General features: G+C 44.9%; 1 protein-coding gene across 2 annotated transcripts; it reads left to right on the forward strand.

The window, feature by feature from the left end:
* PTGES3 (prostaglandin E synthase 3) lies at positions 1-26135 on the forward strand. Of its 2 annotated transcripts, XM_010377771.2 has the most exons (8): positions 173-475; positions 15733-15846; positions 15985-16054; positions 17405-17503; positions 19504-19593; positions 23228-23290; positions 24688-24712; positions 24990-26135. In XM_010377771.2, coding segments are annotated over exons 1-8 (483 nt in total). In that variant the 5' UTR covers positions 173-473; the 3' UTR covers positions 25010-26135. The 2 variants fall into 2 exon arrangements, with proteins under 2 accessions (XP_030794559.1, XP_010376073.1); XM_030938699.1 differs by lacking the exon at positions 23228-23290 and having other exon boundaries at positions 1-475.
* Positions 26136-26450: the final 315 nt, after the last annotated feature.

Consider the following 26450-nt stretch of genomic DNA (forward strand, 5'->3'; position numbering starts at 1 on the left):
GGGCGGGGTGGGGGTGGGGTGGCGGACGAAGGGCGGGGCCGACGCCAGGAAGGATCGCGAAGGAGCTGGGAAGCCCCGCCCTTTCCGTAGATATCTCTAGAAAGCCGCGCTGGATCCCGAAAACAAGGACTGCGCACGCGCGGCGGTAGGGCCCGGGCATTTTGCTGCGTCACCAGCCGCCGCCCGGCCTCACCACCCCTCGTTTGCACGCACGCACGTTCATTCTCCGTCCTCCCGCCCGTTTTCCTACACTTTCCTCTTCTCCCCGACCGGAGGAGCCGCTCTTTCCGCGCGGTGCATTCTGGGGACCGAGGTCGAGCCCGCCGCTGCCGCTGTCGCCTGAGGGAAGCGAGAAGAGGCCGCGACTGGGGAGAAAACGCGGAGTCGCCACCGGAGAGAAGTCGACTCCCTAGCAGCAGCCGCCGCCAGAGAGGCCCGCCCACCCGTTCGCCCGTCCCCCTGCCCCGTTCACAATGTGAGTGCGACACCCCGCCGAGGGAAGGTCGCCCAGAGTGAGGCCGAGGCCGCGTTGGGGGCTCCCTGGAAGCGGCTCCTGCCCGCCCTCTGCTTTTGGCCCCCTAGCCTTTCTCGCATCGGTGGTGGCAGTCCTTCCTGCCTGGGGGCGGGAGGTCCAGGATCCTTGTTCCGGTTACCGTTGGCGGGTGGAGGACATTTTTCCTCCAGATGTCTGCTTCCCCCACCCCTGAAACGTCCCTTGGCTTCCCTATACCGGAAATCCTACTTTTTCCCTCTTTGGCTGTCTGGGCTACTCGCTTCCTTAGGTAACTTCACCTTAGGCCTTAAGCTCCCGGGAGCTGCTCGCCATGCGGCGCCCTGAAGCGTGAACCCTCGTGGGTCGCCTGGGCTGCTTGGGCGCTCCGGTTCTGCTGCTTTGTGGTCCCTGGGCCAGGCCCTGAGTCGAGTGCACCTGTGGTGGGTGCCGCCAGGTGCCTGGCGGAGCTCCTGGGAGAGCCCCACGCGGGCCTAGCCGTGAGCGGCAGGTACTGCTAGGCAACTAGAGTGAAGCCATGCCCACGCCACAACATACTTCTCTCTCCAATGTCTGGGTTTCTTGAGTGTGGGTACTTGCAGTCCGCCTCCTAACTCCAGTCTCTTGGAAATACGGTAGGTTGCCAAAACTCAGCCGCTTCCCTGGCAGCGAGGAGGAGTTACCGTTGAGCAGGTAGTTCCGCACGTGTCTACTTTGGAAAGACACGGACATTTTCTGTGTTCCATGTTAAACTTGAGGTGAGGTTTCACTATCCTGTAACTGTAGGATGAAATATGTATGTAATAGGCGTGTAATTAACCTACTGTTGTCCTAAACAGTTTAAATTTGTGTTGAAATTCTATAGCAGTCTTCATTTTATGATGATAAAGCCTCGGCGATTTTAACCGAGTAAGAATTCTTGGCACTGCCACATATAGTGGGAACTGCCGGTTTTACAGGGTTTTGTTTTAGTTTTTGTTTTTTTTGACGGGAGGTTATTTTTTAAGGTACTAACTACGTCCTAAAAGGTATGGAGAGCAATTAAGGGGGAACCTTTTTCAAAAAAAAAAATCCATTCAGAAGAGAGATGAAGGGAGTGACTTTGTGGAAAAGTAATAAGGGTTTGCTTGATTCAAAGTCATGATACTGACGGTGAGTATATTGGCTAGAAATCTAACGGGATGAGTGAGGGATACACTGAAGCGAGTTTATCGCTGGAAACAAGCTTCTAGAGCACAGCATGTTAGAATATTTGAAGGATCTCCCTCCCCGAAAGCGTACGTAATCGGGGTTTTTAAAAGTTTGAATCAGGCTGGGCGCGGTGGCTCACAACTGTAATCCCAGCACTTTAAGAGGCCGAGGTGGGCGGATCACCTGAGGTCGGGAGTTGGAGACCAGCCTGACCAACATGGAGAAACCCCGTCGCTGCAAAAAATTAGCCGGGCGTGGTGGCGCATGCCTGTAATCCCAGCTACTCGGGAGACTGAGGTAGGAGAATCGTTTGAAACAGGGAGGCAGAGGTTGCGGTGAGCCAAGATCGTGCCATTGCACTCCAGCCTGGGCAACAAGAGTAAAACTCCTTCTCAAAAAAAAAAAAAAGTTTATAAAATAGCTTTTGCTTTTCCTTTTGAAATCTTCCCTAAGTAATGTAGAAGGGACATCAGTCTTAACCTTTCTCTCTCTTTTTTTTTTTTTTTTTTTTTTTTTTTTTTTTTGAGACGGAGTCTCGCTCTGTCGCCCAGGCTGGAGTGCAGTGGCCAGATCTCAGCCCACTGCAAGCTCCGCCTCCCGGGTTTACGCCATTCTCCTGCCTCAGCCTCCCGAGTAGCTGGGACTACAGGCGCCCGCCACCTCGCCCGGCTAGTTTTTTGTATTTTTTAGTAGAGACGGGGTTTCACCGTGTTAGCCAGGATGGTCTCGATCTCCTGACCTCGTGATCCGCCCGTCTCGGCCTCCCAAAGTGCTGGGATTACAGGCTTGAGCCACCGCGCCCGGCCCAGTCTTAACCTTTCATACTCTGAAAATCTGTAAGGGAAAATTTTTGTCAGATAAGGCATTAAGCAGCTTTTAATAATAGAGCCAAACAACGTATCTTTTCGTGAAAAATGTTTAAAATGGGCTCGAAGTAGAAGCACTTTCTGGAGGCCACATGAGATATTTAAATAGGTAAGGAACGGCTAACTTAGGAAACTAGATTTAAAAACTTGGGTGAAAAGTGTAAGGCCAGGCGTGGTGGCTCACGCCCGTAATCCTAATACTTGGGAGGCTGCGGCAGGTGAATCACGAGGTCAGGAGTTAGAGATCAGCTTGGCCAATATGGTGAAACCCCGTTTCTACTAAAAATACAAAAACTAGCCGGGCGTGGTGGTGCACTTATGTAGTCCCAGCTGCTCGGGAGGCTGAGGCAGGAGAATCGCTTGAACCTAGGAGTCGAAGGTTTCAGTGAGCCGAGATTGCGCCACTGTACTCCAGCCTGGGCAATAGAGGGAGACTCCGTCTCAAAAAAAGTAAGTGTAGCAGTAGAGAGACGATTCCAAAAAGCAGCCTCTCTAGTTAAAAAAAAAAATGCTACCTTCATGCCGGGCGCGGTGGCTCTCGCCTGTAATCCCAGCACTTTGGGAGGCCAGTGCGGGCGGATCACGAGGTCATGAGATCGAGACCATCCTAGCTAACACGGTGAAACCCCGTCTTTACTAAAAACACAAAAAAAATTAGTCATGCGTGGTCGCAGGCGCCTGTGGTCCCAACTGCTTGGGAGGCTGAGGCAGGAGAATGGCGTGAACCCGAGAGGTGGAGCTTGCAGGGGGGATGGAGCCTTTGCACTCCAGCCTGGGCCACACAGCTAGACTGTCTCAAAAAAAAAAAAAAAAAAAAAGCTACCTTCAAAACGAGTGATCCGATGCCACAGGCAGTGTTGGGAGGGAAAACAAGTGTTTTGAAGAGACCAGCTAAAATATTATTTTTAAAATATTCAATATATTCCATTTAGTAAATTCTTCAGGGACTCTTACCAAGCTAAAGACTTAAATGAAATTATAACATAGAAGTTGTAAGTCAGTTATTTGAGGTGGAAGAAGCTTTTAATGGGTCGTCATCCAGTCTTAAGAAGAATCTGGCTGGTAAGGGCTTATTTCGTTGATAACTGGTTTTAAAAGTGTGTTTTTTTTTTTTTTTTGGAGACAGGATCTTGGTCTGTTGCCTGGACTGGAGTGCAGTGGCGCGATCTCAGCTCACTGCAACCTGTGCCTCCTGGGCTCAAGCGATCCTCCTTGCCTCGGTGTCCCGAGTATCTGGGACTGCAGGCAAGCACCACCGTGCCTGGCTAATAAGAAAAATATGTTTTAAGCTCTGGGGAGAGAGATATTTATTCTGGGCGCCTTAAGGGCTTGGGAGTGTGTATTCTCATTTGATTTACCCATTTGTTCTTCAGCGATTTCATAGTTACATTTCTTTAAATACTAGGTTATAAAGGTTTGATAGTTTACATAAAAAAAGCTCTTAATTTTGAACCTATCTTGGAGAAGGCTGGGATTTTAGAACCTTCCCCCACTTAAGATTTTCCGCTTAACCTTGCCAGAGGGTGCTACTTCGCATTTTTTGAATCATTGTCGTTGGACCACTTAAAAACAGGTGAAAAGTAAAACGTTTTATTTACAGATATTTTAAGTTAATTGTTTTTCCTGTCTAATGTCTTGTATGTAATTAGGAAGTTGTCAAGAAACTTGCATCTCTGATTTTGGTAAAAATCTTACTTTCCCTCACTCAGCTGTGTAGGAATGAATCCCTGAAATAAAATTGTCCATCTTCAGCCTGCAAAACAAATTGTCAGAGTGAACATATGCTATATTGTTAATTTCTATAACTTTCTGATAGTGGGTGGCCTTTGTTCAGTATTGATTTCCTGTGCACTGTAACCTGGCAACTGGATTTTTAAATTTTCTTCCTGTCTTCAGTTAGACTTTAACTAGAAGGCAGTAGAAACTGGAAGTGAAAAATCTCTTGAGTGCAAGCCAGTGTTTTATTGCTAAATTAAGATTCTCCTACCTAATTGGATTTTCTCAGTTTAAAAATCTTCTACAAGCTATATCATTTTTGGGTCCTGTGGTTAGCGATTGTTTCTTTTCAGGGAAAAAAAAAGGTTTGTAAATATCAACTGTTCAGAATCAATCTAGTTGTTAAGCACCTAAGATCATTGACGTGAGTTCAAAAAATAGCATATTTTGCTATGGAAATAGTGTATTGAACTTTTTACTATTTACTGTATGGATTGGCAGTGATAGTTTTTGGTTTTGGTTTATTTTTTGAGACGGAGTCTTGCTCTGTCGCCCAGGCTGGAGTGCACTGGCGCGATCTTGGCTCACTGCAATCTCCGCCTCCCAGGTTCAAGCAATTCTCTGCCTCAGCCTCCTGAGTAGCTGGGATTACAGGCGCCTGCCACCATGCCCGGCTAATTTTTTTTTTTTTTTAGACAGTTTCTCTCTTGTTGCCCAGGCTGAAGTGCAATGGCAAGATCTTGGCTCGCCACAACCTCCGCCCCCCGGGATAAAGTGATTCTCCTGCCTCAGCCTCCCAGGTAGCTGGGATCACAGGCGTGTGCCACCATGCCCGGCTAATTTTGTATTTTTAGTAGAAATGGGATTTCTCCATGTTGGTCAGGCTGGTCTCAAGCTCCTGACCTCAGGTGATCCGCCCGCCTTGGCCTCACAAAGTGCTGGGATTACAGGCCTGTGAGCCACCGCATCTAGCCTACTTTTACGTATTTTTAGTAGAGAGGGGGTTTCACCATCTTGGCCAGGCTGGTCTTGAACTCCTGACCTCATGATCCACTTGCCTCGACCTCCCACAGTGCTGGGGTTACAGGCATGAGCCACTGCCCCAGCCGGCAATGATAGATTTTAGAATGAGGCTGCTTCCCTGCTTCCTCTGTATACCTTTGTAAAATTTTTTTCTTTTTTTGGAGAGGGAGTCTCATTCTGTTGCCCAGGCTGCAGTGCAGTGGCGCAATCTTGGCTCGCTCCAGTCTCCGCCTCCTGGGTTCAAGCAATTCTCCTGCCTCAGACTCCTGAGTAGCTGGGACTACAGACATGTGCCACTATGCCCAGCTAATTTTTTGTATTTTAGTAGGAACGGGGTTTCACCCTGTTGCCCAGGCTGGTCTCAAACTCCTGAGCTCAGGCAATCCTGCCTTGGCCTGCCAAAGTGCTAGGATTACAAGTGTGAGCCACCACGCCTGGCCTTTTTTTTTTTTTTTTTTTTTAGAGACGGGGTCGTCGGGCACGGTGGCTCAAGCCAAGCCTGTAATCCTAGCACTTTGGGAGGCCGAGACGGGCGGATCACAAGGTCAGGAGATCGAGACCATCCTGGCTAACACAGTGAAACCCCGTCTGTACTAAAAAATGCAAAAAACTAGCCGGGTTGAGGTGGCGGGCGCCTGTAGTCCCAGCTACTCGGGAGGCTGAGGCAGGAGAATGGCGTAAACCCGGGAGGTGGAGCTTGTAGTGAGCTGAGATCCGGCCACTGCACTCCAGCCTGGGCAACAGAGCGAGACTCTGTCTCAAAAAAATAAAATAAATAGAGACGGGGTCTTACTGTGTTGCCCAGGTTGGTGTCAAACTCCTAGACTCAAGTGATTTTCCTCCCAGAGTGCTGGGTTTACAGGTGTGAGCTGCTGCACCCGATCCTTAGTATACCTTTGAACTTGCAGTTTTCCAGGAATATTTCTTCTTTTATGAGATGCTGTCTCACTATTTTGCCCAGGCTGGAGTGCAGTGGTGTCGTCACTGTCTGCAGCCTCAAACTCTCGGGATCAAGCCATCCTCGTGCCTTGGCCCCTCACTAGCTGGGACTACAGGTGTGCACCACCACACCCAGCTAACTTTATTTATTTATTTTTTTAGAGACGGGGGTCTCACAATGTTGCCTAGGCTTGTCTTGTCTCGAACTCTTGGGCTCAAGCAATCTTCCCTTCTCGGCCTCCCAGAGTGCTGGAATTGGAGGCCCTTGCTCGTTGATATTTTAACTTCACCTTCAGCAATATGCTCTTCTATTTTGTATTCTGAAACTGAATAAAATGTGCTGTTGTGGCTTTTCTGTGCCTCAGGTGCTCTTTCACATGAATCCACACTTCATTTGGTGAAAAGTGTTTATGTCAGCTGGTAACGGTTGCTCACACATGTAATCCCAGCACTTTTGGAGGCCAAGGTGGGCAGGTCACTTGTCAGGAGTTCAAGACTAGCCTGGCCAACATGATGAAACCCTGTCTCTACTAAAAATACAAAAATTAGCTGGGCATGGTGGCAGGTGCCTGTAATCCCAGCTACTCGGGAGGCTGAGGCAGGAGAATCGCTTGGACCCAGGAGGGGGAGGTTGCCGTGTGTAGGAATTGTGCCATTGCAGTCCAGCCTGGGCAACAAGTGTGAAACTCCATCTCAAAAAAAAAAAAAAAAAATCAGTCGGGGGTGGCGGCACGCGCCTGTAGTCCCAGCTACTTGGGAGGCTGAGGCAGGAGAATTGCTTGAGCCCAGGAGGTGGAGGGCGGAGGTTGCTGTGAGCCAAGATGACACCACTGCACTCCAGCCTGAGCAGCAGAGTGAGGCTGTGTCTCAAAAAAAAAAAAAAAAAAAGGCCAAAATAGGATTGGAACCCAGCATTTCTGACAGAAGCCTCATTTTTTTCACTTCACAAAAAGGGACGGTAATTTATCCGGCGGTCCTTTTATTGCGAAGTAAATAACCATGTCTGTATTTCCAGTTTGTTTTATTATCTAATCTAAACTAGGTTCTGCATACTTGACAGTATGATAATGGAATCCTGAGAATCTAAAATTTGTTATGGAGGCAGTGAGTGAGTGGTATTTGACCTTGAGTCAGTCTTGAACAAAGAAAAATTATTTTGGCTCCTGGGGATGTTAGAAGAATGCTTCAGGGTCTAAAACCAAAGCAAGGAATCAATTTTTTTAAAAAAAAGAGGGCTCAAAAGATGGAGTGTGGAAAGTCACAAGAGTTGCTTGATAGAGAAGTGCTAAGTGGGTATGCATGGTGGTTCGTTCATGCCCATAATCCCAGCACTTTGGGAGGCCATGGCAGGTGAATCACTTGAAGTCAGGAGTTCCAAGACCAGCCTGGACAACACGGTGAAACCCTATCTCTACTAAAAATACAAAAATTAGTCAGGCATGGTGGCGCGCTCCTGTAGTCCCAGCTACTTGGGAGGCTGAGGCACAAGAATCCTTGAACCCGGTGGTGGAGGTTGCAGTGAGCTGAGATCATGCCACTGCACTGCAGCCTGGATGACAGTGAGATTCTGACTCAAAAAACAAAAAGTGCTGGCCGAGTGTGGTGGCTCACGGCAATAATCTCAGCACTTTGGGAGGCTGAGGTGGGCAGGTCACCTGATGTCAGGAGTTCGAGACCAGCCTGGCCAGCCAACATGGTGAAATCTCATCTCTACTAAAAATGTAAAAATTAGCTGGGTGTGGTGGCGCACACCTGTGATCCCAGCCACTCGGATGCCTGAGGCGAGAGAATCACTTGAACACAGGAGGCAGAGGTTGCAGTGAGCCAGATCACGCCAGTGCTCTCTAGCCTGGGTGACAGAATGGGACTCCTTCTCAAAAAAAGAAAAAAAAAGTGCTAAGTTTTCGATAAAACATTACGTTGAATAGCTTTCACCTTTGTGTCTTAGAGTGGAAATCACCACATGAAGGAACTAACTATAGCACAGAGGTTCACAAACTTTCCTGGTGTATAGTGCCCTTGTTGTCTGAGGAGTTGTGCTCTTAGGCCAAAAGGAGTAACTAGCAGTTCCTTTGATGACATAGTTGTATCAAAGCAACATAAGTATATTGTCTTAACAGCCTAGTAGCTATTGGAAAAACTAATGTACACTGTTGGAAAGAAAAATATATATAGTTTCTTATATAACCATAGCTATTAATGGAATGTGTATGGCTTTTGGATACTATATAACTTCTCAGACCTTGAAATGAATTCTGTCATCTCACTTCTTGTTCCCCATTGGTGGTTTTTTTGTTTGTTTTTTTGGTGAGGTGGGTACGAGCACCTGTGTGTTTTTGTTTGTTTGTTTTTTAATTACAGCAACCACCAGAAATTCAGTTTTGAGAAGATGAAACTTAATGGAGGGGTTTGCAGTACAAGCTCATTGAAACTGAACAACCTCAGACTAATAGTTTGCTCGGTGTCTTGGCTATTGTTGAGTATCACTGAATTATTCTGAAATTTAAAATACCCCAAGGTAGTTGTGAGTTCCTCCATGAGGCCCTGATATATCTTGGCACATGATTGGTAGCCACAGGACTAGCAGGTTTATTCAGATCACTTTTTCAGAAAGTTTTGTAGTACTACAGCTGATTACAGAAGATCTGAAATATCTTACGGTTTCCCTGAGCAATGAGTATGTGTGAGACAGCTTGGCGTCAGACATTTATAGGCAGGGTGTTTGATACCTAAGAAGGAAAAACTTTATGAACTCCAACTACTTTTTTCCTTTCCATAGTAGAACTTTGATGTCTCATTCCTTACATATTACAAATAGGTATTTTTTGTTTTATTTATTTTTGAGACGGAGTCTGGCTCTGTCGCCCAGGTTGGATTGCAGTGGCATGATCTCGGCTCACTGCAGCTTCTGCCTCCTGGGTTCAAGCAGTTCTCCTGCCTCAGTCCCCTGAGTAGCTGGGATTACAGGCGCCCGCCACCAAGCCTGGCTAATTTTTGTATTTTTTTTTTTAGTAGAGTCAGGTTTTCACCATGTTAGCCAGGCTGGTCTCGAACTCCTGACCTCAGGTGATCCACCTGCCTCAGCCTCCCAAAGTGCTGGAATTACAGGCGTGAGCCACCACACCCAGCCTGTTTTGTCTTTTATAATAAAACGTACATTGCACATAGTAAAACTATCAAATGGATTAAAATAACTGAGGCATTTTTCCTAGCAAATTGTTTGCATCTAGCTTCCCTGGTGCATCAATTTTTTATAGTGGGGTGCTTGCAGTGTTTTATAAATTAGAGTTAAAACTCACCAGATGCTAACATATTAAAATATGGTATTTAGGAACAACTATGGTCTCTGTCCTTTTAAGGCTGACAAAGAGACCTTTCAGACGGGACTATAGAGGATTTTAGGTTATGCAAAATTTAATTGCTTGGATTCGTGTATATAGCCCTTCTATTGAGCTGAGAAATACTTGTCAGATCAGCATGGAATAGGCTGGGCACTGTGCCTCTTGCCTGAAATCCCAGCACTTTAGGAGGCCAAGGTGAGAGTATCGTTTTGGGCCAGGGATTCAAGACCAGCCTGGGCAACATTGGGAGACTACATCTCTGCCAAAAAGAAAAAATTCACTGGCCATGGTAACACATGCTTGTAGTCCTAGCTAGCTGGGATACTGAGGTGGGAGAATTGCTGGAGACAAGGAGTTTGAGGTTATAGTGAGCAGGGTTGTACCACTGCACTCCAGCCTGAGCCACAGAGCAAGACCCTGACTTAGAAAGAGAAGCATGGAGACCAGGAGTGATGGCTCACATCTAATCCCAGCATTTTGGGGAGCCCAGGGCCGGCAGATCACTGGAGGCCAGGAGTTCAAATCAACCATGCCAACATGGCAAAACCCTGTCTCTACTAAAGATACAAAAATTAGTTGGGCATGGTGGCACACCTGTAATCCCAGCTAGTTGGAAGGCTGAGGCACAAGAATTGCTTGAACCCAAGAGGCGGGGAGGCTGCAGTGAGCCACCCCACCCTAGGCAACAGAGCGAGACAGCCTCAAAAAAAGGCATGAATATCCACCTGTGGGGTTTATTGTTTTGCTTTAAGTAGTAGATTATTTACATAATGTATGCAGAGATGGAAAATTTTGCATCTGTAGGTATATTATTATTAAAATGAATTAACAGGCCGGGCCTGGTGGCTCAAGCCTGTAATCCCAGCACTTTGGGAGGCCGAGACGGGCGGATCACGAGGTCAGGAGATCGAGACCATCCTGTGTGGCTAACACGGTGAAACCCCGTCTCTACTAAAAATACAAAAAACTAGCCGGGTGAGGTGGCGGCGCCTGTAGTCCCAGCTACTCGGGAGGCTGAGGCAGGAGAATGGCGTGAACCTGGGAGGCGGAGCTTGCAGTGAGCTGAGATCTGGCCACTGCACTCCAGCCTGGGTGACAGAGCGAGACGCCGTCTCAAAAAAAAAAAAAAAGAATTAACAGTCTTACACAGTGGTTATGAGTTTAGCCAGTGTTAGCAGAAAGGCTAGAGATAAATGCAGTATAATTAGTTCAGAAGCTAGAGTTAAAGCTCAACTCAGCCCCTTCACCATATGTTTTGGGTTTGTTTAGACAGAGTCTCTCACTCTGTCACCCAGGCTGGAGAATGGTGGTGTGATCTCGGCTCACCGCAACCTCTGCCTCCCGGGTTAAAGCGATTCTTCTGCCTTAGCCTCCTGAGTAGCTGGAATTTCAGGCGCCCGCCACCATGCCTGGCTAATACTTGTATTTTTAGTAGAGACGAGGTTTCACCATGTTGGCAAGGCTGGTCTTGAACTCCTGACCTCAGGTGATCCACCCACCTTGGCCTCCCAAAGTGCTGGGATTACGGGCGTGGTCCACCGTGCCCAACCCTCTCTATTTGTTAATAATAAGGAGAAACAGAGATGGTGTAAGGCAAAAGGAGACTTCGTAAACGTTGACTTTCCATTTTTGTTTTGTTTGCTTATTTATTTATTTTTGAGAAAGTCTTGCCCTGTTGCCCAGGCTGGAGTGCAGTGGCGCCATCATAGCTCACTGCAATCTTCATTTCCTAGGTTCAGGTGATCCTCCTGCCTCAGCCTCACAATGAGTAGGTGAGACTACAGGCATGTGCCACCACACCTAGCTAATGTTTTTGCATTTTTAGTAGAGATGGGGTTTTGCCATATTGGCCAGGCTGGTCAGAAACTTGGCCTCAAGCAATCTGCCCACCTCAGTCTCTCAAAGTGTTGGGATTATAGGTGTGAGTCACTGCAACCGACGCAATCTTCCTTCCTCCCTCCCTCCCTCTTCCCCCCCTTCCTCCCTCTTCCCCCCATTCCCCCCACTTCCTCTCTCTTCCCCACCTTTCCTCCCTTCCCTTGCTTCCTTTCTTGTCTGTCTTTCTCTCTTGACGGAGTTTCACTATTGCTGCCCTGGCTGGATTGCAACGGCATGATCTCGCCTCACTGCAACCCCTGCTTCCCAGGTTCAAGCGATTATCTTGCCTTAGCCTCCCAAGTACTTGGGATTACGGGCATGTGCCATCAGGCCTAGCAATTTTTTTTTTCTTTTTTTCTTTTTTTTTTTTTAAGTAGAGATGGGGGTTTCACCGTGTTGGTCAGGCTGGTCTCGAACTTCTGACCTCAGGTGATCCTCCAGCTTCGGCCTCCCGAAGTGCTGGGATTACAGGCGTGAGCCACCACGCCTGGCACAGTTCTCCTTTCAAATGAGGGAATATGTATATGTTTATTCCTGATTCAGGATAAGTGTAGGGCACCCTCCACCCACTTGTAGTTTTTGGGGGTTTTTTGTTTGTTTTTTGTTTTCATGTTTTTTGTTTTTTGAGACCAGTTCTTGCTCTGTCATTCAGGCTGGAGTGCTGTGGTGTGATCTCAGCTTACACAGCCTTGACTTCATAGGCTCAGGTGATCCTTCCACCTCAGTCTCCATGGTAGCTGGAACCACAGATACATGCTACCACACCCAGGTTATTTTTTGTAGAGATGGGGTCTTGCCATGTTGCCCAGGCTGGTCTCAAACTCCTGAACTCAAGTAATGCATCCACCCCGACCTCCCAAAGTGCTGGGATTACAGGTGTGAGTCACCATGCCCGGCCCCCCATTTGTAGTTGTGTTTTGTTTTTTGTTTTTGTTTTTTGGGGGGTTTTTTGGACACAGTTTTTGCTCTTACTGTCCAGACTGGAGTGCAATGGCTTGATCTCGGCTCACTGTAACCTCCGCCTCCCAGGTTCAAGTGATCTCCTATCTCAGCTCCCGAATAGCTGGTATTACAGGCATGTGCCACCTCGCCTGGCTCATTTTGTGTTTTTAGTAGAGATGGGGTTTCTCCATGTTGGTCAAGCAGGTCTCAAACTCCCAGCGTCAGGTGATCCACCAGCCTTGGCCTCACAAAGTGCTGGGATTACGGCCTTGGGTCACTGCGCCTGGTATGCAGTTTCTGTGTTTTATTTTGAGACAGAGTTTCATTCTTGTTGTCCAGGCTGGAATGCAGTGGCGGGATCTCGGCTCACTGCAAACTCCGCCTCCTGGGTTCATGCCATTCTCCTGCCTCAGCCTCTCGAGTAACTGGGACTACAGGCACCCACCACCACGCCCAGCTAATTTTTTGTATTTTTATTTTTTTTTTTTTTTTTTTTTTTTTTTTTTTTTTTTTTTTTTTTTTTGAGACAGAGTCTCGCTCTGTCGCCCAGGCTGGAGTGCAGAGGCCAGATCTCAGCTCACTGCAAGCTCCGCCTCCTGGGTTCACGCCATTCTCCTGCCTCAGCCTCCCACGTAGCTGGGACTACAGGCGCCCGCCACCTCGCCCGGCTAGTTTTTTGTATTTTTTAGTAGAGACGGGGTTTCACCGTGTTAGCCAGGATGGACTCGATCTCCTGACCTCGTGATCCGCCCGTCTCGGCCTCCCAAAGTGCTGGGATTACAGGCTTGAGCCACCGTGCCCGGCAATTTTTTGTATTTTTAATAGAGTTGGGGTTTCATCGTGTTTGCCAGGCTGGTCTTGAACTCTTGACCTTAGGTGATCCAACCCACCTTGGCCTCCCAAAGTGCTGGGGATTACAGGCATGAGCCACCGCACTCGACCCTGTTGGTAGTTTTAATGTGTTAGCCAACTTGTGTAAAGGGTCAGCCAGTAAATATTAGGCTTTGCAAGCCACGAATACCTCTCTCATTCACATTTTTCTTCTTCTTCTTCTTTTTTTTTTTTTTGTCTCATTCTGTTGCCTAGGCTGGAGTGCAGTGGTGTAATCTTGGCTCATTGCAATCTCTGCCTCCCGGGTTTATTTGTTTTGTTTTGTTTTGTTTTTTAATATTTTAAAAATGTAGGAATCATTTTTGTCTCATGGCCTAACCACAGATTTTAATAATTTTAATTTGTTTTATTATCTGGGACATGATTGTATTATTAGCTTGCTAAGGCTTTTTTCCTTTTTGAGACAGAGTCTCGCTCTGCCACCCAGACTGGAGTGCAGTGGTGTGATCTTGGCTCACTGCAACCTCCACCTCCCGACTTCAGCTGATTGGCCTGCCTCAGCCTCCCAAATAGCTGGGACTACAGGTGCATGCGACCACACCCGGCTAATTTTCGTATTTTTAGTAGAGACGGGGTTTCACCATATTGGCCAGGCTGGTCTCGAACTCCTGACCTCGTGATCTGCCTGCCTCTGCCTCCAAAAGTGCTGTGATTACAGGTGTGAGCCACCGTGCTGGCCCTCCCTGCGCCCCCCCCCCTTTTTTTCTTTGAGACAGAATTTCACTCTTGTTGCCCAGGCTGGAGTGCAATGGCACGATCTCAGCTCACTGAAACCTCCGCTTCCCAGGTTCAAGCGATTATCCTGACTCAGCCTCCTGAGAAGCTGAGATTACAGGCATGCATCACCACACCCGGCTAATTTTTATTTTTTATTTATTTTTTTTTTTTGAGATGGAGTCTTGCTCTGTCGCCCAGGCTGTAGTGCAGTGGTTCAATTTCGGCTCCCTGAAACTCTGCCTCCTGGGTGCATGCCTTTCTCCTGCCTCAGTCTCCCAAATAGCTGGGACTACAGATGCACACCGCCACACCCGGCTACTTTTTTATGATTTTAGTAGAGACGGAGTTTCTCCATGTTGGTCAGGCTGGTTTTGAATTCTCGACCTCAGCCTGCTGAGGCTTTTATAAGAAAGTATCACACACTGGGTGGCTTAAACAGCAGAAATTTATTTCCTCACGTTTCCAGGGGGCTGAAAATCCAAGGCGAAGGTGTCAGCAGGGTTAGTTTCTTCTGAAGCCTTTCCTTGGTTTGCAGATAGCTATTTCCTTTCTTCCTTCTGTGTTAATCTCTTCGTATAGAAGGACAACAGTCATTGGATTAGGGTCTATGCTAAGACCTCATATTTACTCAATTGTAATTTAAAGATGTTATTTCTTTAATATATTCTTTAATATAATCACATTCTTAAGGTGTACTGGGGGTTAGGACTTAAATATATTAATTTTTTTCTTTTTTTTTTTGAGACGGAGTCTCGCTCTGTCGCCCAGGCTGGAGTGCAGTGGCCGGATCTCGGCTCACTGCAAGCTCCACCTCCCAGGTTTACGCCATTCTCCTGCCTCAGCCTCCCGAGTAGCTGGGACTACAGGCGCCCGCCACCTAGCCCGGCTAATTTTTTGTATTTTTTAGTAGAGACGAGGTTTCACTGTGTTAGCCAGGATGGTCTTGGTCTCCTGACCTCGTGATCCGCCCACCTCGGCCTCCCAAAGTGCTGGGATTACAGGCTTGAGCCACTGCGCCCGGCCTCAATGTATTAATTTTGAGGAAACTGATAAAATTCTAGATTGCTTAATTTGAGGAAAGGAGATTCATTCTCCTGGTTTGAGTGAACTTAAAAAGTAAAGCTCTGATGTACCAATTTTTTTTGTTGTTGTTTTGAGATAAGAGTCTCTGTTACCCAGTCGGGAATGCAGTGGCATGATCTCGGCTCACTGCAACCTCCACCTCCCGGATTCAAGTTATTCTTGTGCCTCATTCCCAACCCTCAAGTATCTGGGACTACAGGCCGCATCACCATGCCCAGCTAAATTTTTTTTTTTTTTTTTTTTTTTTTTTTGTATTTTTAGTAGAGTCGGGGTTTTGCTATGCTGGCCAGGCTGGTCTCTAGTTCTCCTGGCCTCAAGTGATCCACCTGCCTTGGCCTCCCAAAGTGCTGGAATTACAGGTGTGAGCCCAGCCAAGTAACATAATTTTTGATAGGACTAGATAAATGGCTAACACTGCTAAGCATTGTTTGATTTTTAAATCCTTCCTACTATGAAATTGGAATCATTCTGAAACTAAATCTTGTTAGACCCTTAGGTTTTAACTTGGAATGTAGCTGTTAGGGTAAAAATGTAGTTTTTGTTTAAAATTGTAATGAACTGCCCTGAAATAATGCTATAATGGTGTCGAAGGTTAGTGTGTAAGTGTTTAATTAATGAATTCCAGCTTGACTTTCCCTACTTTATCCTTTTGTAGGCAGCCTGCTTCTGCAAAGTGGTACGATCGAAGGGACTATGTCTTCATTGAATTTTGTGTTGAAGACAGTAAGGATGTTAATGTAAATTTTGAAAAATCCAAACTTACATTCAGGTAAGTTAAGCTTTTTATCCAGTGATGTAAAATAGTCATTCACACAACTGAATAACTTTGGCTTGTCTTTTCATTGATGATATTATTAATCTTTGTCTCTTTGAAGAGGCTTAATTCTTTCTTTATTATTTTATACAGTTGTCTCGGAGGAAGTGATAATTTTAAGCATTTAAATGAAATTGATCTTTTTCACTGTATTGATCCAAATGTAAGTAGTCTTGATGCTTTAATCCAGATTTAAGTTGTGAGGAAACAGACATACCAAGTATTCTTTTTAGCAATAAGCATTAGCTCTGTTTTTCTAAATAGTGAGGCAGACTATGTATATTTACTATGTATATTTATATGTAGAATATTTCCTCCAAAATTGATTTCTGCATACTTTTTGTTTTTGCTATCACTGTTTGGGCTTAGAGAAGTATCCTTGAGGCTTGTCTTATCTTTTTTTGTTTATTTTGTTTGTTTTTTGTGAGTTTTTTTGTTTGTTTGTTTTTTGAGAGGGAGTCTTGCTCTGTCGCCCAGGCTGGAGTGCAGTGGCCAGATCTCAGCTCACTGCAAGCTCTGCTTCCCGGGTTTACGCCATTCTCCTGCCTCAGCCTCCCGAGTAGCTGGGACTACAGGCGCCCACCACCTCGCCCGGCTAGTTGTTTGCATTTTTTAGTAGAGACGGGGTTTCACCGTGGTAGCCAGGATAGTCTCGATCTCCTGACCTCGTGGGCCTCCCAAAGTGCTGGGATTACAGGCTTGAGCCACCGCACCGGCCGTTTGTTTTGTTTTTTGTTTGTTTTTGTTTTTTGAGACTGCTACAGTGCAATGGTGCAATCCTGGCTCACTGCAACCTATGAGCCACTGCCCCTGGCCGAGGCTTCCCTTATCTGAGAATAGAATCTTTTTTTTTTTTTTTTTTTTTTTTTTTTGAGACGGAGTCTTGCTCTGTCGCCCGGGCTGGAGTGTAGTGGCCAGATCTCAGCTCACTGCAAGCTCCGCCTCCCAGGTTCACGCCATTGTCCTGCCGCAGCCTCCCAAGTAGCTGGGACTACGGGCGCCCGCCACCACGCCCGACTAGTTTTTTGTATTTTTTAGTAGAGACAGGGTTTCACCGTGTTAGCCAGGCTGGTCTCGATCTCCTGACCTCGTGATCCGCCCGTTTCAGCCTCCCAAAGTGCTGGGATTACAGGCTTGAGCCACCACGCCGGCCCAAGAATAGAATCTTTAAACCATTCTGTGGTTATATCATTTTTAGTTAAAGTTTTTAAGGTTTTATTCTGTTTACCATGTGCAGGAAAGAAAAAAAAGGTATCAGGTTAAACTGGAAACTTTGTTTTTGTACAGATTATTTCAGTAGGAAATACAAGGGAAAAAATAAAATTTTTTAAAAATGTTACAGTGGTTTGGGGCAATTGGATAATTGGAAGTTTTTAGTAGTCAAGGGCATGTTTCTTTCAGAGTCCAGAGAAAATTTAGGTAAAGAAATGAAAAAGGTGAGAAATGACAAACTACTTTCTGTCATGTAGTGATACTGGAAAGATAAATTGTATGATGGTCCTTTTGTTTATAGGATTCCAAGCATAAAAGAACGGACAGATCAATTTTATGTTGTTTACGAAAAGGAGAATCTGGCCAGTCATGGCCAAGGTTAACAAAAGAAAGGGCAAAGGTAGGTTTCGTTTTCCTTTTTTGAAAAGTTTGATATTTTTATTGTAGGTAATAAAAGATATATTTATTTGATGTAAGGAATATACTGCTGTGTTTTTGTTTCACAGCTAAGTATAAAGCCTCATGTTCATGTGTTTTGTCTACTCGGTTTTAACTTAATACCAAGTGTGGGCCGGGTGCGGTGGCTCAAGCCTGTAATCGCAGCACTTTAGGAGGCCGAGACGGGCGGATCACGAGGTCAGGAGTTTGAGACCATCCTGGCTAACACGGTGAAACCCCATCTCTACTGAAAAATACAAAAAAGCTAGCCGGGCGAGGTGGCAGGCGCCTGTAGTCCCAGCTACTCCGGAGGCTGAGGCAGGAGAATGGCATAAACCCAGGAGGCGGAGCTTGCAGTGAGCTGAGATCCGGCCACTGCACTCCAGCCCGGGCGACAGAGCAAGACTCCGTCTCAAAAAAAAATAAAAATAAAATAACAAAGTGTGATGAGAATATCAGTTATTAACTGGTGTAGAATCTTTTGCACTTAAGAGACAGACTTTGTATAAATTACTCAGCTATCAAATGGGAGGGGACAAAGCTTGGTGAAAAAGTAAATTAATCAACTGAAAATAGTTCTTACTAGTAAATTTGTTTTCAAAAGGTATGTTTAACAATTTTCAGTGATTTTTTTTTTTTTTTTTTTTTTTTTTTTTTTCCCCAAAACAGGGTCTCTCTTTGTCACCCAGGCTGGAGTGCAGTGGCACGATCTCAGCTCACTGCAGCCTCAGCTTCCCAGGCTCCAAGTGATCCTCCCTGCTCTGTCCCCCAAGTAGCTGGGACTACAGGGGCCATGCCACGACACCTGGCTAATTTTTGTATTTTTTGTAGAGAAGGGGTATCACAATGTTGCTCAGATTGGTCTTGAACTTCTAGGCTCAAGGGATCTCCCCACTTAAGCCTCCCAAAGTGCTGGTACTACAGGCATGAGCCACCACACTGGCCTAATCTTTCTTTCTTTTTTTTTTTTTTTTTTTTTTTTAAGATAGTCTCATGCCACTCATGCGAGAGTGCAGTGGTGTGAACATGGCTCACTGCAGCCTCCACCTGGGCTTAAGCGATCCTCTGACCCACCTCAGCTTCCCAAATAGCTAGGATTATAGGAAGGTGCCACCACGCCCAGGAAATTTGTTTTTTTTTTTTTCCCCCAGATACAGGATACACTATTGCTCAGGCTGTCTCAAACTCCTGAAGGATTACACAACCAATCTTTCCACCGTGGCTGCCCAAAGTGTTGGGGTTACAGGTGTAAGCCACCCCATTTAGCTTAGTCTATTCTTTGTGTGCTCATTACATGCCCTCATAAAAATACAAAGTCGCATTTCAAAAAATGTTGTTTTGCCAGGGACCAGTAGCATGTGCCTGTTGTAGTTAAAAGCTACGCTGGAGGGTGAAGTGGGAGAATTACTTGCGCCCAATTCTGGGTTGCAATGCCGTATGTCAGTCAGGTAGCCATGCTAAGTTAGCATCGGTATGGTGGTGTCCCAGGAAGCGGGGACCACCAGGCTGCCTGAAGAGGGTAAAGACCCTTGGTCAGAAATGGAGCTGATCGAGGTCAGGAGATCGAGACCATCCTGGCTAACATGGTGAAACCCCGTCTCTACTAAAAAATACAAAAAAGACTAGCCGGGCGAGGTGGCGGGCACCTGTAGTCCCAGCTATTCGGGAAGCTGAGGCAGGAGAATGGTGTAAACCCGGGAGGCGGAGCTTGCAGTGAGCTGAGATCTGGCCACCACACTCCAGCCCGGGCGACAGAGTGAGACTCCGTCTCAAAAAAAAATAAAAGAAATGGAGCTGATCAAAACATTGATCAATAGTGGGATTGTACCTGTGAATGCTTGCTGCACTCCAGCCTGGATAACACAGCAAGACCTGGTCTCTTTAGAAGAAAATGCAGTCTTAAGGTTCATGCCAAATGCAAATTAACCTAACCTTAGGGTGATGTTTGTATTGATTTTATAGCTTAATTGGCTTAGTGTCGACTTCAATAATTGGAAAGACTGGGAAGATGATTCAGATGAAGACATGTCTAATTTTGATCGTTTCTCTGAGGTAAGTTCCATTAAATGGACGTCTCCCTACTCGAAGTACACAGTACCTGTCTATGTTGTCAGTTTAAGTTGGTTTTGGGCACCTAATGATATTCATGATGCGTGTTATTTTTAAGACTGTTTTAATGATTTTAAAAGGAATCAGTGTTAGCTACAAAATTAATGTATTAAGACTAACACAGCTAGTTTGCTAATTTCCTAATTTCATCATTGGGATTTTTTTTTTTTTTTTTTAAAAGCATTATTGCAGGCCGGGCGCGGTGGCTCAAGCCTGTAATCCCAGCGCTTTGGGAGGCCGAGGCGGGCGAATCACGAGGTCAGGAGATCGAGACCATCCTGTCTAACGCGGTGAAACCCTGTCTCTACTAAAAAATACAAAAAACTAGCTGGGCGAGGTGGTGGGCGCCTGTAGTCCCAGCTACTCGGGAGGCTGAGGCAGGAGAATGGCGTGAACCCGGAAGGCGGAGCTTTCAGTGAGCCGAGATCGCGCCACTGCACTCCAGCCTGGGTGACAGAGCGAGACTCCATCTCAAAAAAAAAAAAAACAAAAACATGATTGCAGTAGTTGACTTGGATTTTGAAGCCATAAAATAAAACTATAAACTTTTGACCAGGCGCTTTGGGAGGAGGCCAGCACTTTGGGAGGTCAAGGCTGGCGGATCACGAAGTCAGGAGATCCAGACCATACTGGCCAACATGGTGAAACCCCGTCTCTACTAAAATACAAAAAAAAATAAGCTGGGCGTGGTGGCGTGTGCCTGTGGTCCCACCTACTCCTGAGGCTGAGGCATGGGAATTGCTTGAACCCTGGAGGCAGAGGTTGCACTGAGCTGAGATAGTGCCACTGGACTCCAGTCTGGCGAAAGAGCGGGACTTGGTCTAAAAAATATGACTATAAACTTTTAAACACAAGAATCATAGGCTGGGTGCGGTGGCTCATGCCTGTAATCCCAGCACTTTGGGAAGCCGAGGCGGGCGAATCATGAGGTCAGGAGTTCCAGACCAGCCTGACCAACATGGCGAAACCTCCCCTCTACTGAAAATACAAAAATTAGCTAGGTGTGGTGGCGTGTGCCTGTAATCCCAGCTACTGAGAAGGCTGAGGCAGGAGAATCATGTGAACCCAGGAGGTGGAGGTTGCAGTAAGCTGTGATCGCTCCACTGCACACCAGCCTGGGCGACAGAGCAAGATTCCATCTCAAAAAAAATACATAAATAGGGCGGGTGTGTGATACACCTGTAATCCCAGCATTTTCGGAGAGTGAGGCGGGCGGATCACCTGAGGTTGGGAGTTCGAGACCAGCCTGACCAACATGGAGAAACCCTGTCTCTACTAAAAGTACAAAATTAGCCAGGCATAGTCATGCCTGTAATTGCAGCTACTCGGGAGGCCGAGGCAGGAGAATCACTTGAACCCGGGAGGTGGAGGTTACGGTGAGCCGAGATCGCCATTGCGCTCCAGCCTGGGCAATAAGAACAAAACACCGTCTCTAAATTAATAATTAAAATTACAAAAAAAAATAGCTGGGCGTGGTAGTGCACCCCTGTAATCCCAGCTCCTCCAGAGGCTAAGGCAGGAGAATTGCTTGAACCCAGGAGGTAGAGGTTGCAGCGAGCTGAGATCACACCACTGCACTCCAGCCTGGGCGACAGAGCAAGACTCTCAAAAAAAAAAAAAGAAAATCATGGTGAAATGTTTACCATGAGGTATACAAAGAAAAAAGTTTAAGAAAGTCTGTTACCTGAGATGTCACCCAAATAACATGTTGCCATGACTGAAGAATAAATGATTCATCTCTATGTAGGCAGAATAGACTTTATCAAATGTAGTAGAATAAAACTATAGAAAGAACATTAGTGTGTAAACTGAATGCATACTCATGAAATCCATTTCTTGTTGCTATTTGAAATTTTTCATTAACTAGATTTTGTATTTTGGGACCTTAAGAGTTAAATAAAAGAGCGAAGTGTCCAGCTTTATGTATGCAACTGCTTATTTAACAATTCTCCGCACATGACTCTGGCACGGTGATTTCAACAGGAAGGGAAGATGTTCTATTCATATTATTAGTATTTTTTAATTATACCTTACCTGTAGCAGTTGGTGCCACCGTTTACCTAGTTGTGCAAGCCATTGTGTTGCTTAGGCAGGTCTTGAACTCCTGAGCTCAAGAGATCCTCCTGCCTCAGCTTCCCAAAGTGCTGAGATTACAGGCCTGAGCCACCGCCCCCAGCCTTGTAACACTGTTTTGTTTTTTGTTTTTGTTTTTGTTTTTTTTGCTATCTTTGTTGTCAAGTTTTTGTTATCTCCTGAATATCTCTTGAATATGTTCAGTTTTCTCTTGCTGTTTATCTTAAACATGTAGTGTTGTGCTTGGTACATTTAGCATTTTTCTACCCAAAGAAACGTAAAAGTATTCAATAGTGCTTTTCGAGGTAGGGAAACTCCCAGTTACTCATTCAAGATAGATTGCCCAAAAATTTTTTTTTTTTTTTTTTTTTTTTTTTTTTTTTTTTTTTGAGACGGAGTCTCACTCTGTCGCCCAGGCTGGAGTGCAGTGGCCGGATCTCAGCTCACTGCAAGCTCCACCTCCCGGGTTCACGCCATTCTCCTGCCTCAGCCTCCTGAGTAGCTGGGACTACAGGCGCCTGCCACCTCACCCTGCTAGTTTTTTGTATTTTTTAGTAGAGACGGGATTTCACCGTGTTAGCCAGGATGGTCTCGATCTCCTGACCTCGTGATCCGCCCATCTCGGCCTCCCAAAGTGCTGGGATTACAGGCTTGAGCCACTGCGCCTGGCCCTAAAATTTTTATACTGAATCCTTTTGTGTGTGTTTAATTAATTTAGGTAAGAGCACTTCACATGAAATCTACTCTTTTTAACAGACTATTTGTTGAGATGGAGTCTTACTCTGTCGCACAGGCTGGAGTGCAGTGGCGTGATCTCAGCTCATTGCAAGCTCCACCTCCTGAGTTCATGCCATTCTTCTGCCTCAGCCTCCCGAGTAGCTGGGACTACAGGGATACCGAGGCAGCTGGATCACTAGAGCCCAGGAATTCGAGACCAGCCTGAGCAACGTGGTGAAACACCGTGTCTACCAAAACACAAAAAATTAGTTGGGTGTGGTGGTGCGCGCCTGTAATCCCAGCTACCCAGGAGGCTGGGGCATGAGAATTGAGTGAACCCAGAAGCGGAGGTTGCAGGTGAGCTGAGATCACACGACCACACTCCAGCTTGGACGACAGAGCTAGGCTCTGTCTCAAAAAAAAAAAAAAAAAAAGAATACCTTTAGATAGATTGCTGTGCATTTACAAATGAATCCCATTCTTTAACCACCAGAGATAACCACTATTCAAGTAGAATTTTTAATGTCTGTCATACATCGATACCTTGCTGCATGAATAGCTTTTCTTTAGGGAAAATTTAGTTTTAATTTCCGTATAGGTTTTTAGGATTTTGTGTGTAATTGCTTATAATCTTCCTTTTCCAGAAGGGAAGATGCTTACATTTATTTTGCATTTTTCATTTGTGGATATCCGTGGCAGACCTAAGGTTTATTCTGAAGCATACAGCATTAATAATTAGGGCCTAACTTAACATCATTTTTAAAACTAATTTTTACACTTCAAATAGATGATGAACAACATGGGTGGTGATGAGGATGTAGATTTACCAGAAGTAGATGGAGCAGATGATGTAAGTCTAAAAGTTTTTTTTCTGTTTACTTTCATACTATTAAATAGTACACAACATATTTACAAATGGTTTTATATAGATTCAGGATTACTACTTCTTTTCTAAAAAAAAAAAAAGGAAAAGCAATTTTTAAAATGTGCCCATTTTTGAGGAATGGGTATCTGTTAGGGAACTGGTTTTACTGTAGACCATTCCTAAATGGATCACATTTCCAAAGAATCATTGTATAGAGACATTATGTATTAATACCTTACTCAATTAAAACAGTCAGTTCAGGCCGGTCGAGGTGGCTCACGTCTGTAATCCCAGCAGGCCGAGGTGGGTGGATTACCTGAGGTCAGGAGTTCAAGACCAGCCTGGTCAACATGGTGAAGCCTTGTCTCTACAAAAATCAGCCAGGCATGATGGCAGGTGCCTGTAATCCCAGCTACTGGGGAGGCTGAGGTGGGTGAATCGCTTGAACGAGGGAGGTGGAGGTTGCAGTGAGCCAAGATCACACCACTGCGCTCTAGCCTGGGCAGCAAAGCAAGGCTCCATCTCAAAAAAGAAAAAAAAATAAAAGAGTTTATAGGGATTATTTTGACTAAGAAAGTAAATAGGTTTTATGTCAGGATTGGTCAGAGACCATTGAAACAGGTGGACTTTGGGAGGCGGAGACGGATGGATCAGAGTTTGGGGCCAGCCTGGCCAAGATGGTGAAACCCTGTCTCTACTAAAAATAGAAAAATAAGCTGGGCACGGTGGTGGGTGCCTGTAATCCCAGCTACTTGGGAGGCTGAGGCAGGAGAATCGCTTGAACCTGGGAGGCGGAGGTTGCAGTGAGCCAGGATCTCGCCACTGCACTCTATCCTGGGCGACAGAGCAAGACTCCATCTCCAAAAAAAAACCAAAAAACAAAACCCAGAACAGATGGACATTGTAAATCTGTAAGAGGAGGATGAGGATATAATAAACAACTATTCTCAACATCTTGTCAACCCCAGCATCCTGTTAACATCTCCCAGAAAGTTATTTAATGCTATTTAGAAAAATACATAATATTCACTCAACAGCTAGGATTAGAGTTCACTGTCTTTTGTCAATCTATTTTCTTCATATTGATCCATGTTTTCTCTTTGAATGCTGACATAGGTTAATTTAGGAATGGATTCAAAGGGTGGGCTAAACTGTCACCAAAAGGCGCACACCATTTTTTACAGGTAGATCCTCTGCTGTACATCCATTCACCTTAGGTTAAACCTAGTCTTAAGTCCAATGACTAAATTTCTAGGCTTGATATAACTACCTACCTGTGCTACTTTAATCAAAAATAATAGCGCTTGAACTTTTTAAGGTTAACTGTTCAGTTAGCAAACAAATATTTGATCAGTTCGGTAACTTTATTTTCCCTCTTTCAGGATTCACAAGACAGTGATGATGAAAGTAAGTATATAAAAAGTATGTTTACACAGCGATATTTTGCATCAAAAACCAAACTCAAAATAGAGATGTTAACTTCTTTTGAAAAAAAGTAATTTTTTCTTTATGACCTTGAATAAATAAATAAAGCAGAAATGTGAATAACTTGAGATAGCAAGACAACCTATTAATTCACTGGGGAACTATATAATTCGATTTTTGGTTGCTTTTCCTTTAAGATATTAAAATTGGTAGATGATTCCCTTGTACTTTATACTAATATTTTTTAAAATTCTTTCAGAAATGCCAGATCTGGAGTAAGGAGTATTGTCATCACTTGGATTTTGAGAAAGAAAAATAACTTCTCTGCAAGATTTCATAATTGAGAGAATTCCTGAGTTGATAGCTCTAAAGGCAGATGCTGTATTTGCCTACTTTAACCCATTTTTCAACCTGTTTTGTTTTTTAAAAGGCTTCACTAAGGGTTGATATGTACCATTGTATGGGGCAATTTTAAGTCAGCTAAGGCAATAACCTTATGCATGAACATTTCCCAGACTTTCATGAAGCTGTTGAGGTCCTAGGCAATTGATGCAGCTGTTGTGATAAATAGAAACATCTCACCTAAGTCTCCTTTTCTTCATAACATAGATACTGACATGATAGGAAGCTCTCAGCTTAGGGAAAGAGAACTAAATTTTAGATTATAGAACATGGATTCAAAAGTGGCTGGAACAAATTGGCTGACACCTTACTGGTAACCTGCTGTTCTCCTGGTGTTCCTTCAGGATTGTTCCACTAAAATTTATTTTTCAAAAAATTTACTTCACATTATTCTATGTAAGTGATCCCTTGTCAGTGTTCCAGGTGTATCTTAGTTAAAACTAGAGAATGCCCTAACTTAGATGGTTTTTGAAGCCTATACATTTGGTATTGTTTGACCCTTAAGCTTTTACATCTCTTAGCATGGAGGACGAAGAAGGCTGTACATTGTTGCTTGAGAGTCTGTACATTAGACCAGATTTGTATTTGCACTGTCAAGTATGGCAAATGAGTGAAAAATGTTTAATACACTATTGGATTTTTTATTTCTTTTTTTGATTCAGCTTATACCAGGGCTGAAAACCTCAATTTATGTTCATGACAGTGGGGATTTTTTTAAATGTCTACATTCTTTCTAATAAACTGTTGGAAGACTTCTTGGCTGTCCTTTTAAGTGTCTGGCTTACTGTAATTTTTATGTATTTACCATTTACTGGAATGGAGTTTATTTTTATTTGAGGAAGAATTTGGGATTATTCCTCTGTTTGAAAAGAGGCTTGCTGTAATGTCACAGGAAACCTTTTAAAAGTGGATCTGTAATAGAATATTGTAGATGCACTTTGCAGCAGTTGGAAAAGAAAGTGTTGTGATTTGATTGAAATAAAACTAAATGTGTTGTCCTCCTCTAAATCTTTGAACTTCTGCATTTTGGAAGTTTTCATTCCCTCACAGCTTCTGTAGTTGTCATAACATAGAAACACTATGTATTTCAGCACTTCTTTACGTCGGATATTCAAGACCTGTGTTGCAGGCAGTTAAAGTGCTGGTGATACAAAGATTAATACTTCAGATGATTGCTGAGCTCAGAGCTCACAAGCTAGACTGGGGGAACAAACATGAGACAAAAACTTGATAGGAAGTGCGATAATAGATATGCATAGTGTATTATGATATGTAGTTCTTAACTTCAGTGGGGAAAACATTTTAAAAACTTCTTTGA

Source organism: Rhinopithecus roxellana, chromosome 10 (assembly GCF_007565055.1).
Source record: "Rhinopithecus roxellana isolate Shanxi Qingling chromosome 10, ASM756505v1, whole genome shotgun sequence".
NCBI lineage: Eukaryota > Metazoa > Chordata > Mammalia > Primates > Cercopithecidae > Rhinopithecus > Rhinopithecus roxellana.